Source organism: Poecilia latipinna, unplaced genomic scaffold (genome assembly GCF_001443285.1).
Source record: "Poecilia latipinna isolate Pla-1442-1.1 unplaced genomic scaffold, P_latipinna-1.0 Scaffold2287, whole genome shotgun sequence".
Taxonomy (NCBI): Eukaryota; Metazoa; Chordata; class Actinopteri; order Cyprinodontiformes; family Poeciliidae; genus Poecilia; species Poecilia latipinna.
The window spans coordinates 77,684-94,612 of NW_015114903.1; the positions used below are offsets into that span (position 1 = coordinate 77,684).

The window sequence follows — 16,929 nt, forward strand, 5'->3', positions numbered from 1 at the left end:
ACTTCAGAATTCATCCGGCTACTCTTGTCTGCTGTTATGTCATCAATAAACACAAGTGACCCAGTGCCATTGAAAGCCATGCATGCCCATGCCATCACGTTGCCTCCACCATGTTTTACAGAGGATGTGGTGTGCCTTGGATCATGTGCCGTTCCCTTTCTTCTCCAAACTTTTTTCTTCCCATCATTCTGGTACAGGTTGATCTTTGTCTCATCTGTCCATAGAATACTTTTCCAGAACTGGGCTGGCTTCTTGAGGTGTTTTTCGGCAAATTTAACTCTGGCCTGTCTATTTTTGGAATTGATGAATGGTTTGCATCTAGATGTGAACCCTTTGTATTTACTTTCATGGAGTCTTCTCTTTACTGTTGACTTAGAGACAGATACACCTACTTCCCTGAGAGTGTTCTGGACTTCAGTTGATGTTGTGAACGGGTTCTTCTTCACCAAAGAAAGTATGCGGCGATCATCCACCACCGTTGTCTTCCGTGGACGCCCAGGCCTTTTTGAGTTCCCAAGCTCACCAGTGAATTCCTTTTTTCTCAGAATGTACCCGACTGTTGATTTTGCTACTCCAAGCATGTCTGCTATCTCTCTGATGGATTTTTTCTTTTTTTTTCAGCCTCAGGATGTTCTGCTTCACCTCAATTGAGAGTTCCTTTGACCGCATGTTGTCTGGTCACAGCAACAGCTTCCAAATGCAAAACCACACACCTGGAATCAACCCCAGACCTTTTAACTACTTAATTGATTACAGGTTAACGAGGGAGACGCCTTCTGAGTTAATTGCAGCCCTTAGAGTCCATTGTCCAATTACTTTTGGTCCCTTGAAAAAGAGGAGGCTATGCATTACAGAGCTATGATTCCTAAACCCTTTCTCCGATTTGGATGTGGAAACTCTCATATTGCAGCTGGGAGTGTGCACTTTCAGCCCATATTATATATATAATTGTATTCCTGAACATGTTTTTGTAAACAGCTAAAATAACAAAACTTGTGTCACTGTCCAAATATTTCTGGCCCTAACTGTAAAAACAGCATAAAGTCTGATCCACGATGAGGCTTTATGCTGACTGCATCCTATTTTAACTTTAATGTTACACAGGCTGATACTGGCAGGTGGTGGAAGGGTTTACAAAAAATATAAAAAATTAGGTCAGTTTTTAGAAACAAAAAGACCATATATGCCAAACGTTTGAGTCACAGATGTAGTTGAGTTAAATTAAACCAAGAAATGTCTGTTTTTCCAAAATCGACTTTGATGAATGAAAACTTTTTCAAATCTATTTAAGAAACTGATGGACATTATTTTACTCAAAATTTTATAAGGGGACTTTTGACTGTTTTGAAACAGAACAATAAAAATAATATGACACGTTCACGTCACTAAAGATGAACTGTATTTTATTGCAGGACTTTGTCCCAGTTTGTTATTGTGGACTCAGGTTGGCTGAGGTGAGCAGATTTCATCAGAACACGACCGGTACGCTCTTAAAATGTTTAGTTTTGTCTAGTTAGCCATTCAACAAAATCTACAACTTCATGCTTCAACTTGTATTTCTGTTTGGTTTCTTCTCAGGTTGCGTTCTGCTGGTGCTTTAGTGTTTCAACGTCCTGGTTCTGATCTCCTGTATCAGATCCTCCTGTTGCCATGAAGGCTGTTCTTTGTTTTTATATATGGTGGATTTTATTCCTCCATGTTTCCTCCGATTCTTCTGCTGGTGAGTTTCTTTGAGTGAAACTCAAATCTGTTTCCAATTCTGCTTTTTTAGTTGCAGGTTTACTTTTCATGTTTTGATATTTTTCATTCTATTTATTCTATTAAACTTAAATGGTTTTAATATGAATCAATATACAGGTGTAATTGTTTTCCATCATTTTGAATAGAAGGGGTTGTTCTATTCACAGAGAAAATGTCTCCATTACATCATCTGTGGCTTATTTACCTTAAAAACACAGCATGTTGTATGTTTACCAACCTCTCAGTTTAACTTCTCTCCAGATGATACTTCAGCTGAAATGGACCAAAGCAGCGATTTGAAATGGGCCCTGACAGGCGGAGCTGTTGGAATCGCTATCGGTGTTTTAATGGGCATAGCTTTTGCCAGGATATGTTGAGAATTTGGACTTATTATTTGAGATATTTTAATTTAATATAACTATTTGAGTTGCAGTTATTTGGTTGGCATTTGATAGTATCTGGTTCGAAAGCGGACCGAGTATCCCATGACGCTCTGGAACTAGTAGAGTAGGAACCTGGAGTTAGAAGAAGAGTTTCTCCCTCTGAAAAAGAGCTGTTAGCATGTTAGCCGAGTTCCGACTCTCTGTCATGTATTAGTATGATTCGTTCATTCTTTATCCACTAAAGTTCATCTGAACAATCCACCCGACTCCTTTTCATCATTAAATCAGTCGAAATATATAACAGAACAGATTACATATTATGTTGTAAGTTACAGTTATTGCACCGTTATTTGTTAATTAACTGTAGTGTTTTTGTTACAGTTAAAATATATATTTTTAATTTAGTTAAATTTAAAAACAAACATTGTTAGCTTTTTAGCAGTGCAATGAAATGTTTATTTTATTATGTTATTGTTCTTACATGACAGATAAGTCAAGAAATTACAAATGGGTTCATTGGACTGATGGCTGTTTTGCACTGAATTTCTATATAATCTCTAGATTGTTTCCCAAAACAGGTGAGAAAATAAATCAGCAGAGTGAAACAGATCAACTAGAAAATAAACCAAAAACGTCATTTAGTGAGCTGAACGAAGAGAAGCAGGAACTGGAAAACCAAAAACTTGAGACTAACTTATTGAATAACTTAAAGTAACATGACCAATATTTATATCTGTATTCAGGCCCTTTACTGCAATAACTGAAAATAAAATCCAATTTTTATTACCTTCAGATCGGCCATAAATACATAGGTGAGGCAGAAAGTACTGATAGGGGGCAGTACTGAGCCCCACTGGACACAAAAGGCAGCAGGTTTCCTTCTTCTATGAATTGAAAAGACTAGAAACAATTCAGGAGAAATACAATAACATATGATTAGAATACAATCGATTCAGCATGAATCTGATCAATCTGTAGACAGGAAAACTATTTTTCATGCAGATCTTCAATCAGGATTTTATTGAAGAGCTGCAGACAGAAACATGGGATAAACTGAAAACATGGAATAGAGGTGAAAAGGAAAAAGGTAACCTCAGAGAAAAAGTTTAAATATTTAATGTTATAGATGAATTAGTTACAAAAGAAAGAATCTGTGATTGTAACAGTTTATTGATGATTCATCAGAAGAGCTAAATTTGTTCTGCCAAAAGAAAAATACTGATGTAATTTAATATGAATGGGTTAAATCANTGGAGCCAACATTTAATAATCGCCTTCTTGCTTGGCATCAGAAATATCTTCAACATGTATGTGTCCTTATTATTGAGTCCTTCAGGAAGTATTCCAAGATACATAGCAGGAAATGAAAAGGCTAAAGTTATACCCAGAATATCATAGATTACTCGATTAACATCCTTCCAGAAGGTTTTTAACTGTGGACAGTCCCAGAAGATATGAAAACAGTCTGCAGAAACCACACTGGTTTCCCTCCAGCAAGAGAACTGAGAACCACCCAGCTTCGATTTCTGCTTCAGTGTAATAAAAATCTGATTAGATTCTTCCAGCCAAAATCGCGCCATGTTAAAGAATTTGTGGTGGACAGAATATTCCTCCAACTCCGCAGCCAGACCTCAGATAAAATTATTACATTTGCTTCCTTTTCCCATCGTTGTCTGACATAATCAATTGATTTCTTATTCATAGATGCTAAATTTCTATAAAGTTTGCCGATAGTGCCTTTTGTATTTTTACCAGCATATGAATCCATAAATATTTGTACTATTCCTGGCTCAGCATCCCAGTCATAAGTTTCGATTTCTTTCCTGAAGAAACTTCGGACCTGTAAATAACGGTAGAAATCTTCTCTGCTGACGTCAAAAGTCTGGCACAAATCCTCAAACTTTACTAACTCCCTGTTTTTAATTATATTACAGAATGCAGTGATTCCCTGTTTCGCCCATCTTCTATATTTGTGGTGCTGGAAGGAAATGCGGGTGGTACGAAGGCCAACTCAACATTCCCTTCTGTTTATGGAGGTTGAACTTTTTAACTACCTCTGCCCACTTTTCAAAGAAAAACTCAAACACAGATTTTGTAATTGGTATACCTGGGGCAGCCCAGAACAGACTGTGCAGGGTCGTTCAACAAGGAAAGCTCTATGTCCTTCCATTTAGCCTCATAGGCTGGATTACACCAGCACACAAGAGGTCTAATCTGGGCAGACAAGTAATAATCCACCAGACAAGGCAGACCCATACTCCCCCACCCCCCTGATCCCCAGGCAGCTGCAGGGTCGAGTATTTTACTCTTGGCCTTTTATTGCTCCATATAAACCTTGAAAAATGCTTATCCCACTCCCTAAATTGTTTTGCTGTAACCTCTACTGGAAGTGCTGCAAATATGTACAATAGTCTTGGAAGAACATTTATCTTTATTGTTCGGATTCTGCTGCCAAAGTCAAGGGGGAGCAGGCTCCACCTGTCCAGGTCCTCTTATATTTTCTTATTTATTCGTTTGTAATTAACTTCATATAACTGAGCCAAATTTTTTGTTAGTATAACACCCAAATATTCTATTTGTAATTGGTGCCAATTAAATTGATAATTTATTAACTGTTTTGACGGAGCAAAATGAAGGGTCAGAATGGGTTTTTTTTGTATGTTGAGTTTATAACCTGAGAGCCTGCCATATGTTTCCAGGATGTTCATAAGCAATGGAATACCAGATTCAGGGTTTTTAATTACTACTAAAACATCATCCACATACAAGCATATTTTGTTTTCCACATTCCCTATTGTCACCCCCTCCAACCCAGCCTCCTCTCTAATAACCTGAGCCAGTGGTTCGATAAAAAGATTAGAGTAGTGGGCTTAATGGGCAGCCCTGCCTACATCCTCATAGTGTTATTTGATTCGAGAGGCTTCCATTGATTTTAATTCTTGCTTTTGGTGAGGAATACACATTTTTTATACATTGAATAAATCTATCACAGAACCCATTAATAAACATTCTGATATTTTTGTTGACTGACTGAATGTAAAGTTTATTTTCTAGATTCATGTTGTAAAAGTTTCTGCTGAAACGTTTTAATAAATCTGATCCTGACAGGGAAGATGATTCATGAAGATGAAGAGGAGGATGATGATCCCCTGCCCCCCCCTCCCTGCTCCTCTGTTGCCATGGAGACGACGATGTCGGGCAGGAGGCCGGACCTTGTGTGCATTGTGTGTTTCGGCAGCTATGACTTGCTGACGCGGTTGCCACGGCGACTCCACTGTGGCCACGCCTTCTGCCAGGCGTGTCTGAAGAGACTCGACACGGTGATCAACGAGCAGGTGAGGTCAAGAGGTCAGGAGGTCAAGAGGACAGCTACTTCCTAACCTGACAGGGTCCAGGTTCTGGTTCTGGTTTCGGTCCAGAGCTCAAATTCTGAAGTGCTAAGTCTTCACTGATGGCATGAGTTCTGTTGGGAACCTGACAGGGCCAAAGGTCACTAGAGGACCGGTCTGATCTTCCTCACAGGACGTGACATCAGCAGTCGGGTCGACCCTAACGGCGCTCGTCTTCCTCTTCCTCTTCCTCAGGTGTGGATCCCATGTCCCCAGTGCCGGCAGAACACGCCACGGCCGCGCGGCGGCGCCGCCGGTCTGGACCTGGACCTGGCATCTTTCCTTGCGGTGAAGGCCCAGCAGACCTTCGTCTCCTGCTCCTCTTCCTCACGAAGCCCCGCCCTCAGGGGCGGGGCTTCATCCCACGACGGGAAGCTTTGGCTGGGAAAAGAAGTTCCTGATGACAGCTGGCGGCACGGCGGCCTGGCAGAGCCGCGCTTCCATCGCTACGGCGACTGCTGCCCGGGGCTGTCCTGCTGGCGCTGCTGCTGGTTCTGCTGCCCCGGGCGAGGCTGACAGACCGGACCGGAACCGGCCCTGGATGAGGCCCAGTTCTGATGCGCATTCTAGATGTCCTGGTTCCGGGTCAGTGCTGTGTCAGAACCGGGTCGCCGTGGACAATAATCAGAGCTTTGAAGTGTTTTGTGTTCAGAAACATCAAATAAAAACTTTAAAGTTTTGGGTCTTTGATCTCATCGATCTCACCTGCAGGTTGTTTCATAACTCCTTTGTTACCATGGAGATGCAACAAGCAGATCGGATCAGAACCGGATTCACTGTCAGGTCCAGTTGATGTGTCAGAACTACCCTAGATCAAATCCCAGATCAGCTGCAGGTCCTGGACCTGGACCCAGATTGGTCCCAAACTGGACCCAGATTGGTCCCAAACTGGACCCAGACTGGACCCAGACTGACTCTGAGCAAACATAAAAGCTTTTTCTGTTCCAGATTCAAACCCAAAGCTGCTCAAAGTAGAAATTTATTCTTTACACATAATTTACAAAAATAAAGACAGTTTACGGCTCTCAGCCAATCAGGACCTCACTGATGATGTCACAGTGCTTTCTACCAATCAGAAGTTCAACCTTTGGCCACAGCCGGCAGTGTGGAGCAGACAGAGCTTTGGTACAAAGCACTCTGGGAGTTTGAGTCCGTGTCTTTTTGTCCGTCCTGCACAAAGCTCTGTTCTCAGAGTCTCCAGCCAATAACAATGCGCTGCGGCCTCTAGCTGTCGGCCAATCAGAGGGTGCCGAGGGCTTCCCCCATCCTGATTCGCTGTCCTGGCTGCAGGTCAAAGGTGAAGTCTGCCGGCGCCTCGAACAGTAGGACGATGGTGGAGCCCAGGTTGAACTCGCCCACAGGCTCGCCTTTACGCAAGGCCACGCCCCCTTCACCAGTCTTCACCTGGTCGCCCGGGGCAACGTAGCTGCGGTCCTGGAACGAACCTTTGCTGTAGCGAGGAGCGTTGGTCCGCAGCTCCTGAGGAAGGAAAGAGACCGGCTCAGACCAAGGCTGCGTACGCACACAAAATGAGAGGCGCCATGTTTTACGCAAGTCGGCATATATAAAAATTAACTTTGCGTCAAAGTTTGTGTAAAAATATGCGCACTTTTTCCCTGGCGTGAAAATGTGGATGTAACCAGGGTAATTTTTTCCATTTCTGTTAGGTTCACTTTTATTTATTTTTTTAATTTAAATATTTATTTTAAAATAAAATCCTCCTTTCCTTAATTTCTTAAGCACAAACCTAAACCAAACACCATTCAGTGTGTCAGTTATCACGTGGTTGTAGGTCACATGACCAGCCGTACGTCAGCGTCTTATATGGCTGCTGCTCACCAGCCAGTAGGAGGCGCTGTTGCAGATGTGCGATTGTAGATCAAAACGTTCTGATTACCCGGTTTGACAAGCGGGGACTGGTGAGTGTTTTTGTTTTGTTCGGAAGCTAGCATGCTAGCGCTAGCTCCTGTAACCGAACCTGATCTGAATGTGTTTTATCATCTTGATGAAGTATTTAAACTGAAAAAATACTAACTCAGAGTGATGAGAAGAAAAAACATGTACATGTATTGATAAAAGCCAGGGTTGATCAATCAGGCCTGTTTTAACACAGGCCAGGTTTCTGTTCCAGATCCAGAACCAGAACCAGGATTCTGATTGTCTGTTGCCAGGTGGACCAGACGGTGAGATGAACCACACAGCGAATCAAGAGAAACATCACATCCTGTCAACTCCTTCCCATCTGGTAGCAGACATTCAAGCCAAACCTTCATCTTCACTCTGGACCGGACCGCACCGAGCAGAACTGGATCCTGTTTTCATCATTTCTCTCACCTCCATCAAGGAGCTGAACTGGTTAAATTCATTGGATAAAGGAAAAAACATCTTGGATTTCATGAACTATTTTAAACAACTTGTCTGTATATATTGTAAATATCAATACATTTCACTAGTTTTGCACCATTTTGTTGTCAGTGTGTTTTACAAATTACCCTCCCTCCAGCAGTCGAACCCAGGAATTTTTCTGATTTCATTAATTCACTCACTAGTCATTTTAAATTCATATAAATAATAGATACTAAATGCAGCAGTAACACAAACCTTGTCTGTGGACAATATCAAACTAATAAACACATAAATCCACTGAAACCTGGTTATTTAGACCAGGAAGCATCAAACCTGATGATTTCATGATTTTAGTGTTTAAATGATGAATCTGAACATTTATTCTCAGACAATAACCTGAAAAATAAAGAAAAGAAACTAAAGGAAGGTAAAACTTCACTCCAATGTAAATAATAACTTCCTCAGTTTGTCTCATGAAGATGTAACTCATCGTCTGAAAGCATCTGAGGCTCATTTCATTCTGACTGGAGAGAAAACAGGCTGATCAGCAGATGGATCCACCAGGTTCGGTTCTGATCAGGAGACGATCAGGTCCATCAGCAGCTGATCCAGGTGAGCCGCTACCTGAGGAGCTTTGGCTCTGATGGAGGATTGATCACAGATCAGATCCATCTGATGGTCGATCAGCGTTTAGATTCATCCTGGAGCTCTGAGCAGAACTTAGAGCGGTACCAGCGGTACCGGTACCGGTCCAGCTGCAGCCGTCCTCCAGTGGAGCTGCCCGCTTTGTGAAAGCGCCTTATGGACAGAAAGCATCTCTACTCTGTGAATGCAGCTCCTGCTGCTGATTCCTGTCTGCAGAGCAAACGTCCACATTCAGAGCCTCTCTGGTCTGTAGACCGGCTGGAGGCTCTGCTGCAGCAGCAGGTCCGACCCGGAGGCTCTGCTGCAGCAGCAGGTCCGACCCGGACAGCTTTACTCTTTACTTTTTCTTTAAAATGTATTATTTTTATTTTTGTGAGGTGACCTTATGTCCCTGAAAGCACCTTTTAAATAAAATATATAATTGTTATTATAAATACTAAGATGTAAATTAGACAACAGACCAGCAGCTGCTCTCTTTCACGCAAATTGGGATTTATCAAGGAAAGGTGGGCACGGCTTTATACATCTGGATTTCTTTTGTGCTCCACACTTTTCTAAATTTTTCCATACGCCAAGTTTGTGTGAAAACTGTGCAGTGTTTTATGCATGAGGCCCCAGAACTTAGTCTGATTCATGAGAACCACCTGGAGCGAACCCTAACTTGCTTCCACACCTGGTGGTCCATCAGACTTGGTTCGATTGAGGACCAAAGCAACAACATTCAGTACATTTTCAGCTACTGTGGTTCGCATTCACACCACTCTGAGCCAAACGATCCAGACTGACTGAAAAACCTGTTCCCCTCCTGGCCTGTGGGGGCACTGCACCAAGAACCACTGAAGGAATCAACACAAAACCTTTGAAGAAGACCAGCGCAACTTCCTGCTTCACAAAATGTCAACAAAAATGGAGCTTAGCGCTGTACGATTTTTCCATTGATATACATCACCTATTAGCTGCTAATGTTAGCGCCTCTCTTGCAGGCGGCCATTACTGCGAGTCACATCTGGAAAACCAGACTGGTCCAATGAGCAGTAGTCTGTCACAGAAAGTCAAATTTCTTACCCAATTTCTATAAAATATTAAATTAAAGCTGAGAAAACTGCCGATGTTTTCATACGTAGGCTAACTCATGTTTACTCCTTAGAGAATGCTAAGAAGAGTTAACTAACTGACCAGACCAAACTGGACTGGACCAGACCGGTCTGAAGCGACGTTGTCAGTTGGATCAGGATTCACTTTGTTAGTCCAATTAGCATTCACACCTGAAACGGACCAGCCCTGGAGTTGGATTAAAGCGGATTAAACTGGGCTGGACTGAATGCACATTTAAGATCCGAGGCATGGATAAATTTCCTGGACTCAGCCGTTTGCTGCAGTTCTGGTTCTGATCCAACATTTTATCATTTTGCTGTTTTACTCCTCAACCTTCTGAACTAAACATAGAGCTTGTAGAGTTCTGATTGGCCGCTGCTTGCCAAGAGCCCGGCTCCAGTAGGAACCGGTTCTTCCCTCTGATCCTTCAGTGGGACCCATCCGGGATCCAGTAGACCCGGAACCACATGGCCAGCCGGACCTCCGGCAGAAACTCACCTGGTCAAAGTAGACCCTGATGGAGCCCACGTTGGTGGCGCCCACTGCCGTGAGGGAGAAGAAGCCGTGCTGCCATTGGCCGCTCAGCACCACGCGCTCGTTGAGGCAGAACAGCTCCTTGACCCAACGGGCCACGCCCGGGTTCACCGACATCAGCGAGCCTGGGGGTGACATGGAGCGGTGAGCGTCGGCACGGCGACGGCCCGCTCACTGCCGTGCCAACACTCACCTGGGAAGTGGCGGCGCAGCTCCACCCTCCAGTCGGCCGGCGAGTGAAAGCAGTGGTAGTCGCCTGGCGCCAGGTAGACGACCACGTGGAACAGGGCGCGGTCCGGAGATGACAGCAGCCGGTCCTGGAAGGACGCCGGGTCTGAAACGGAACCGCACAGGTCAGAACCCAAACTGGAACCGGAGTTCTGGTGGGTCGGCGCCGCTCACCTGGGCTTGGCCTGCTGGGTGGTCCCAGGAAGTTCTCCAGGCTGTAGGTCACGCCCTTCACCTGCTCCACTTGCGAGTTCTGGACCCGTCCAAAGTGGAGGATCCTGCCGTCAGCCGGCGATGTCTGCAAACGTAGCCAGAACCCAGTGACCCAACAGAACCAGAACCAGAGAGTTCTGCTGGCTCTTCCCTCCGCACTGAGGCGGTCCAGATGAAAACCCAAATGAACTCGAGTCAGAGAGTGGATGTAAGGTTCTGGTTCTGGTTCCGGTGGGAGGAGCTTACCAGGCAGGAAGCGGCGCAGACGGGTCGGACTGCCGGTTTGAGGCGGCGGCGGAAGAACTCGCCCAGGTTCTTATAGTGATGCAGGTCCTCCACTGCTGCCTCCTGGTGGACAGACAGAGGAACAACAGCGTCAGAGGAGCCAGTACCACTCTGGTTCTGGTTCTGGTTCTTGTCCAGACCTGCATGTTGACCCCAAACGTCCAGATGTAGAGGGAGTAGATAGGTTTGCGGAGCCAGGTGGGTAGGTCTAGTCCGTTGAGCCGGCCCCAGGCCCGGGACACGAGGCGGGTCGGGAAGGTCCGGTAAAGCGCCACCTGCGGGTCCAAACAGAAACTACAGCATCACTCGGCGCCGGTTCCGGTTCCCTCGGATCACAGAGCAGCAACAGGATGTACATATATGGTCGCTCTCCTCCCTTTTTCTCATCATCCAATCAGAAGCCCTGTCAGAGCCGCTCTTACCCGATTGGCCAGCGGCCGCAGGGCATTGACAGACAGGAGGAAGCCGAGGAAAGCAATTGGCCGGTGGTGCCAGGGGGCGGGGCGACAGACACCACTACTGAGCGCGCTCAGACGGTGACGCAGAGCCAAACGAGGCACCCGGAGCCTGACAGGAAGGGGCGGAGCATAAAGGAAAGGGGCGGAGACACGATGGTCAGCTGACAGGAAGACAACAATTTGAAAACTAAACCAGTCAGAAACAGGTGTGGAGTGGGCGGGGCTTCAACGAGCGGCGGCGGCAAGCACAAGGAGGCGGAGCATCAGGAGGGTCAAAGGTCAGCACAGGAGGAGCCAACGCAGCTAGCTAACTAGCCCCCACCTCCAGGTCCAGCTCGGTTCTGGTTCCAGCCGGACCAGCAGAGGGACTCTGAAGCAGCAACCCATCCAGAACCAGCAGAACCGGGCCAGTGGATGAATAATTGGGTCAGCAGGCTTTCAGCAGATCAGATGCCGTCTCCATGGCAATCTGTAATCTGCTCTAATCTGGCTTCATCTCCTGATAATCTCTCTCTCTCTCCGGGTCAGGTCCAGAACCGCTGACAGCTCTCCCAGACTGAATGTAATGGTTCTGCTGGAAGATCGGATCTGGTTCCTGATCCGATTCCTGATCGGTGTCGGATCAGTAGGTTTCTGGAGTAAAGAAATGATTAAAGGTTCCGGTTTCTGAGCCAGTTTCTACGGAAGCCGAAGCGGACCTGAGCGTGCAGCTGGATCGGGTCAGAGGCAGGCAGCAGCTACAGGTCGCAGGTCGGTTCCGAAGGGTTCCTCTCTCCCACCTGAAAGGTCCGGCAGCTCCACTCCTTCCACCCCCTCCCCCACCGCAGCTGGCTGCGGTCGGGCCGCGGCGGCCTGCAGAACCTCACCATGAGCGCGCAGGTCGGGCCGGCGCCGGGAGCTGAGCGGGCCGACGGCACATGGCGAGTGAGGCTGAGCCGCAGTGGCAGCAGAGGAAGAGGAGGAGGAGGAGGCGGCTGAGGTTATGGTGCCTAGGCTCCGCCCACTCTGCCACGCCGCAGTTATTAATAGCACAAGGATCAGAGTCCGCGGCCTGATGGAAAAATCCGGATCGATGGCCACGAATGGTCCCTGAAACTGCTGAGTCATCACTCTGCTGATCAATACGCTGATTAACGATCAGGTGAGAGCTGACCAATCACAGCCTGCTGCTGTAATGCCTGGTTACTGATTGACCAATCACAGCAGGCTGTCTGACCAATCAGGAGGCAGGGTGGCTGTAAGGAGAGGTGGCAGGACTGTGTGACATCACCTTCACCTTTCACCCAGAGAACCGATCAGAGTGAGGTCATTCACCTGGGTGATGTCACTAACTTGGCTCCACGGGATTGGTTAACCCTGCCCTGTTACATAAGCGGTTCTGCACGTGCTCAGAAAGATAGCCAGCTGCTGATTGGTCGGTTCTGAGCAGGCAAACCTGCAGGTTCATCTACCGAGTCAGAACCATGATCGGGATCCGCTCCTGGAGCAGGAAGTGATGGTGGGGTTACCATGGTAACAGCTCCAGTGTCTGAATCAAGTGTTTACAAACACATGCTTCTGCTGCTGTGGCTTTAATGTTGCCATGGTAACCTGTGTCTCAGTGGGTCAGGTCACAGCATAAAACTGACCCAGGTTCAGAACCGGGTCAGAACCAATACAACTGACAAGACAAAACGAAAAGCAGAAGTGACATCAAAAACGGTTGAGACCTTCTGTGGGGGATTTACCTCCCTCATCATTAGGCCACTCCCTCTTTACATTTAGGAGGCATAAGCTCCACCCACTCTGCTATGGGTCTCGGTGGGATTATGCAGCTGAACTAGTTCCAGCCCCTAATTTGTGTCTCACCTGAGTGGGCGTGGCTAAATGGGGTGCAGCCTCTTCATCCTGTTGGTCCCGCCTTTTGTACTGCTGGTAACCAAGGTAACAGCCTCCCGTGACGATGAGCAGAGCAAACGGCCGGAGCCGGGGAAGGGGGCGGAGACCTGCAGAGGCAGAGGAAGCTGATTGGCTGACAGATCTGACCTTATCATCATTTACCTCCTTGCAGGGACTCACCGCTGCTCAGGCTGCGGCTCGGGCTGCAGCGCGGCGATGGCGCCCTGAAACACACACAGCGCATTAACGTTCGCCATCACATGACCCCAAACTGACCCCAACCAATGGTCACATGACCCCAAACCAGACCTGGGCATCGTACGGCCCAGACAACATACCCTTAGTTGACTCTGGCCGCAGTGTAAGGTTAACTGGAAATTCCAAAATAAACATACCTTCTAATTTCACCTCATTCATGGACTAAAGCTGCACTGCTTTTATTCTGAAGTTGGTGTTTTTCTTATTCATGCAAGACGTGCAGTGATTGAACATCATCAGAAGACGACTTTAGCCCTCAAAATGTTAGCTCAGGCTAAAAAAAGAAAGGTAGATTCCGAATGTGGGATTTTCAACAAAAAATGGATGGCTAAGTATTTATTTACTGAAGTATGAGGTAAAGTCGTGTGTTTAGTTTGTGGGAAGCAGATCGCCGTGTTTAAGGACTTCAATCTGACTCGGCATTACCAGACGAAACAAGGGGAGAAATATGAAAACTCGACTGCCGAAGCTTTGTTAGCTAAACTGCGAACGCAGCAAGGCCTTTTTTTTGTTTACCAAGCTCCAGAAATGCAGCAACCAAGACCAGTTTTGTGATGACCCACAAAATAGCCAAAAACAGCAAGCCATTCTTGGAGGGGGAGTTTGTGAAAGAGTGCTTGGCAGACTCTGCAGCACTAATATGGCCTGAAAAAAAAAAAAAAAACAGTCCCATTCGAGCAAGTCCCGCTGTTCAGGCGAACCGTGAAGAGGAGGATCGAGGACATTGCGGGGAACCTGGAGGAGCTACAGCTGCAACATCAAGTGCCAAGTTTGGACTTTTTCTCCTTGGCTTTGGATGGGAGCTGTGATGTCCGTGACCCTAACGCCGGACTAAAAGATTATGGAGGAGCTGGCAGCTATGCAGTCCTTAAAAGGGACGAAGACGAGTAATCTCTTAACGGAGGTAAAATGGACAAGTTGGGACTGAAATGGGACAAATTGACAGGTGTCATCATGGACAGTTATCCAAATCTTACAGGAAAAAATGTCGGACTTTTAAAACGTAACGTAAAATGAGTGAAATTGGTCCAGATCAGGTACTCAGCCATGCTAGGAGCATTGCATGATGGGTTTTCAATGCGCTTTAAGGATCTCAGAACAATGGAGGGTAAAATGCATGTGATTTCCCCTCTTTTTACCTTCAGTATGGATGATGCATCCAGTGATGTTCAGCTGGAAGTCAATGAACTGCAGTCTGATGGAGTAATGACCGAGAACTTTCCTAACATTAGGAAACATGCTCAGAAGATGTTTGTTCTCTTTGGCTCTACCTACATTTGCGAAAACATACTCGGTGATGAAATTTACAAAATCCAGATATAGATCCTTTCTCACTGATAATCATCTGTCCACTGTGCTTCGCATCTCCACTGCAGACATTCAACCTGACTTTGATGCACTTGTTAAAGCCCAGGAGAGATTAGATTTCTCTCACTGAACAAGGAAAAGGAACACACCAAATGAGGTGGTTGGACCACAAATGTAGGATGTTAAGGCACCAGATAGCAGTGAACTTTATCTGGAACCTTTTTCTCAAAATCACAGTTCAGTCACAGTTCAATATGTTGTTTCTTGCTTAATGTTTGGAGCACAAAGACAATGTTGAGATTCTTTAAAATGATCAGAACCTTTACGTAACTTTCCAACGGTATATGAAACTCAAATGTGTTTTGGAGTGAATGTGATGGAAAATATTCACCAATATGAGACACAAATAGTTAACATTTTCTCTACCATTGTTTTGAGAAATTTGTGTGAATAAATAAATTTTTTTGGAAGGCAGCCTCACTTTTTCATTGCATAACTTTAACATGTACTAGTCTTGCCCGCTTGTCAAAACAATGCCATTTACTGCTTTTTGTTAAAAAAAGAAATACAATAAATATTATGCAGAATTGAGTTCAGACTTTTGGCCCTCCACAATATTTTCTGTTTCTTATGTGACCCCATGGAAAAAATAATTACCAGCCCCTGCCCCAAATCGACCTCAACCTTTGGTCACATGACCCCAAACCGACCCTAACCTTTGGTCACATGACCCCAAACTGACCCCAGGCTCCTTTATGCACCGAACGGTCCAGAACCTCAACTGGAACGGCTTGAAAAACATACAAAGCATGCTGGTACCAGACCCAGCTAAAACTCGGCCATGTTGGTTCTGTGGTGAAGGTCTGCAGAGAAGAACCACAGTGGCTCTACCGGGTCACAGTGCAAGGCCAGGAAAACAAGAACCCCTCCCCCGCATGTTGCTGTCATCAGGCAGGAGATCCAGAACCACCTGGAACTCATTCAGCTCGGCTCCAGCTGCCTTCAACAGAACCAAGCAGAACTGGGCTGGTTCTGGAAGTTCTACTGGGTTGAGACTGGTCTGACTGGGAATCAGCCAGAAGGATTAGAGCGCGACAGAACCGGGCCAGACTCCGTTCATGCAGAACTTCAATGACAACAGGAGAACCACCGAGGTTTGGCACAGCTTCCTTCAAAATGGCTCTGGTACCGGGCCCAACTGGTACCATCTTTCTAATTTAAAATGGTCAGAACATTTTCTGGTCGACACCAGAACGCGCCATAATAACCGGTCCGATCCAGAATAAGACCGGTGCTTCATGGTTCTGCTGGTTTCATTCAGGAACCCTTTGATGTTCTGAGGTTCCGGGTCCATCTGACCCTGTTTCTGCCCATAGAACCAGAACCTGGAGAAGCCTGATTGGTCTGGCTGGTTCTGGTAGAACCAGACCGGGTCCATATGGGCTTACGATAATCTGTTTCCAATTTAACTTCAAACAATACTACTTCCTCTTCCTGTCAGCCTAACTTCCGGGCTGCAGGTGTCACCTGCCATTCGAACCTTCTTGGGTCCGGTCCAGAGCCGCGTCTCCAGGTTCGGATCCATCAGCTGATCAAGGACGGTTGAGCCACGGTTGCCGGTCCACCGGACCCTGGACCAAACCTTCGGCTCGCTACCTGACGTCATAGCCAGCGTCCCGCTGACGTCAGCGTGTGCTTAAAGAGCTCAGGTGTTCCAGTTGAATTTACCTGCAGCATTTCCTGGATGCTCCGCTCAACAACCTCGTTGCTGCCACCGCCATCATCTTCGTAGGATGTGACGTCAGCAGATGTTGCGTCAGGCTTCTGCTTCTTCCTCTGAAGAGGGTTGCGCAGGCGCATTGATGTTCCCTAGCGGTATCGGAAATTTTTTAGATAAAGGATAAAGGATAAAGGAGAGGAAATGGATCTCCAGATAGCAGAACGCGTCAGAACCCAAAATGAATCAGAACCACCTAAACATATGTGGCAAAAGTAAATGACATTAGGTCAACAGAACCTGGAAACTGGACCGGACTGGACTTGAGGAGCAGAACCTCCAGGAAAACTGGCTAGGTTAGTGGACTGGATCGGGTCGGTTCTGTTCCTGCGAAGTCTGCTCAGTCTGGCTGGACAATACGATTCAACCAGAACCTTTTAGAACCCCCACCA

At 46.2% G+C, this 16,929-nt stretch overlaps 2 protein-coding genes across 4 annotated transcripts in view; one reads left to right on the forward strand and one right to left on the reverse strand.

The window, feature by feature from the left end:
* rnf224 (ring finger protein 224) overlaps nucleotides 1–6,193 on the forward strand; it is a 22,595-nt gene extending 16,402 nt beyond the window's left edge. For both annotated transcript variants that reach the window (XM_015018539.1, XM_015018537.1), the window contains 2 exons: nucleotides 5,232–5,458; nucleotides 5,708–6,193. In XM_015018539.1, the coding sequence (XP_014874025.1) occupies nucleotides 5,237–5,458; nucleotides 5,708–6,028 (543 nt within the window). In that variant the 5' untranslated portion in view covers nucleotides 5,232–5,236 and the 3' untranslated portion in view covers nucleotides 6,029–6,193. The remainder of the gene's footprint in view (nucleotides 1–5,231; nucleotides 5,459–5,707) is intronic.
* Nucleotides 6,194–6,475: 282 nt separating this feature from the next.
* On the reverse strand, nucleotides 6,476–16,622 carry pisd (phosphatidylserine decarboxylase). Of its 2 annotated transcripts, XM_015018535.1 has the most exons (9): nucleotides 16,489–16,622; nucleotides 13,375–13,418; nucleotides 13,165–13,301; nucleotides 10,999–11,133; nucleotides 10,820–10,921; nucleotides 10,535–10,658; nucleotides 10,326–10,466; nucleotides 10,097–10,257; nucleotides 6,476–6,991 (listed from the first exon to the last, which is right to left on the reverse strand). In XM_015018535.1, the coding sequence occupies exons 1-9, from the start codon at nucleotides 16,542–16,544 to the stop codon at nucleotides 6,752–6,754; spliced, it is 1,140 nt and encodes a 379-aa protein (XP_014874021.1). In that variant the 5' UTR covers nucleotides 16,545–16,622; the 3' UTR covers nucleotides 6,476–6,751. The 2 variants fall into 2 exon arrangements, with proteins under 2 accessions (XP_014874021.1, XP_014874022.1); XM_015018536.1 differs by lacking the exons at nucleotides 13,165–13,301; nucleotides 13,375–13,418; nucleotides 16,489–16,622 and adding exons at nucleotides 11,281–11,425; nucleotides 12,183–13,103.
* Between the last annotated feature and the right edge of the window lie 307 nt (nucleotides 16,623–16,929).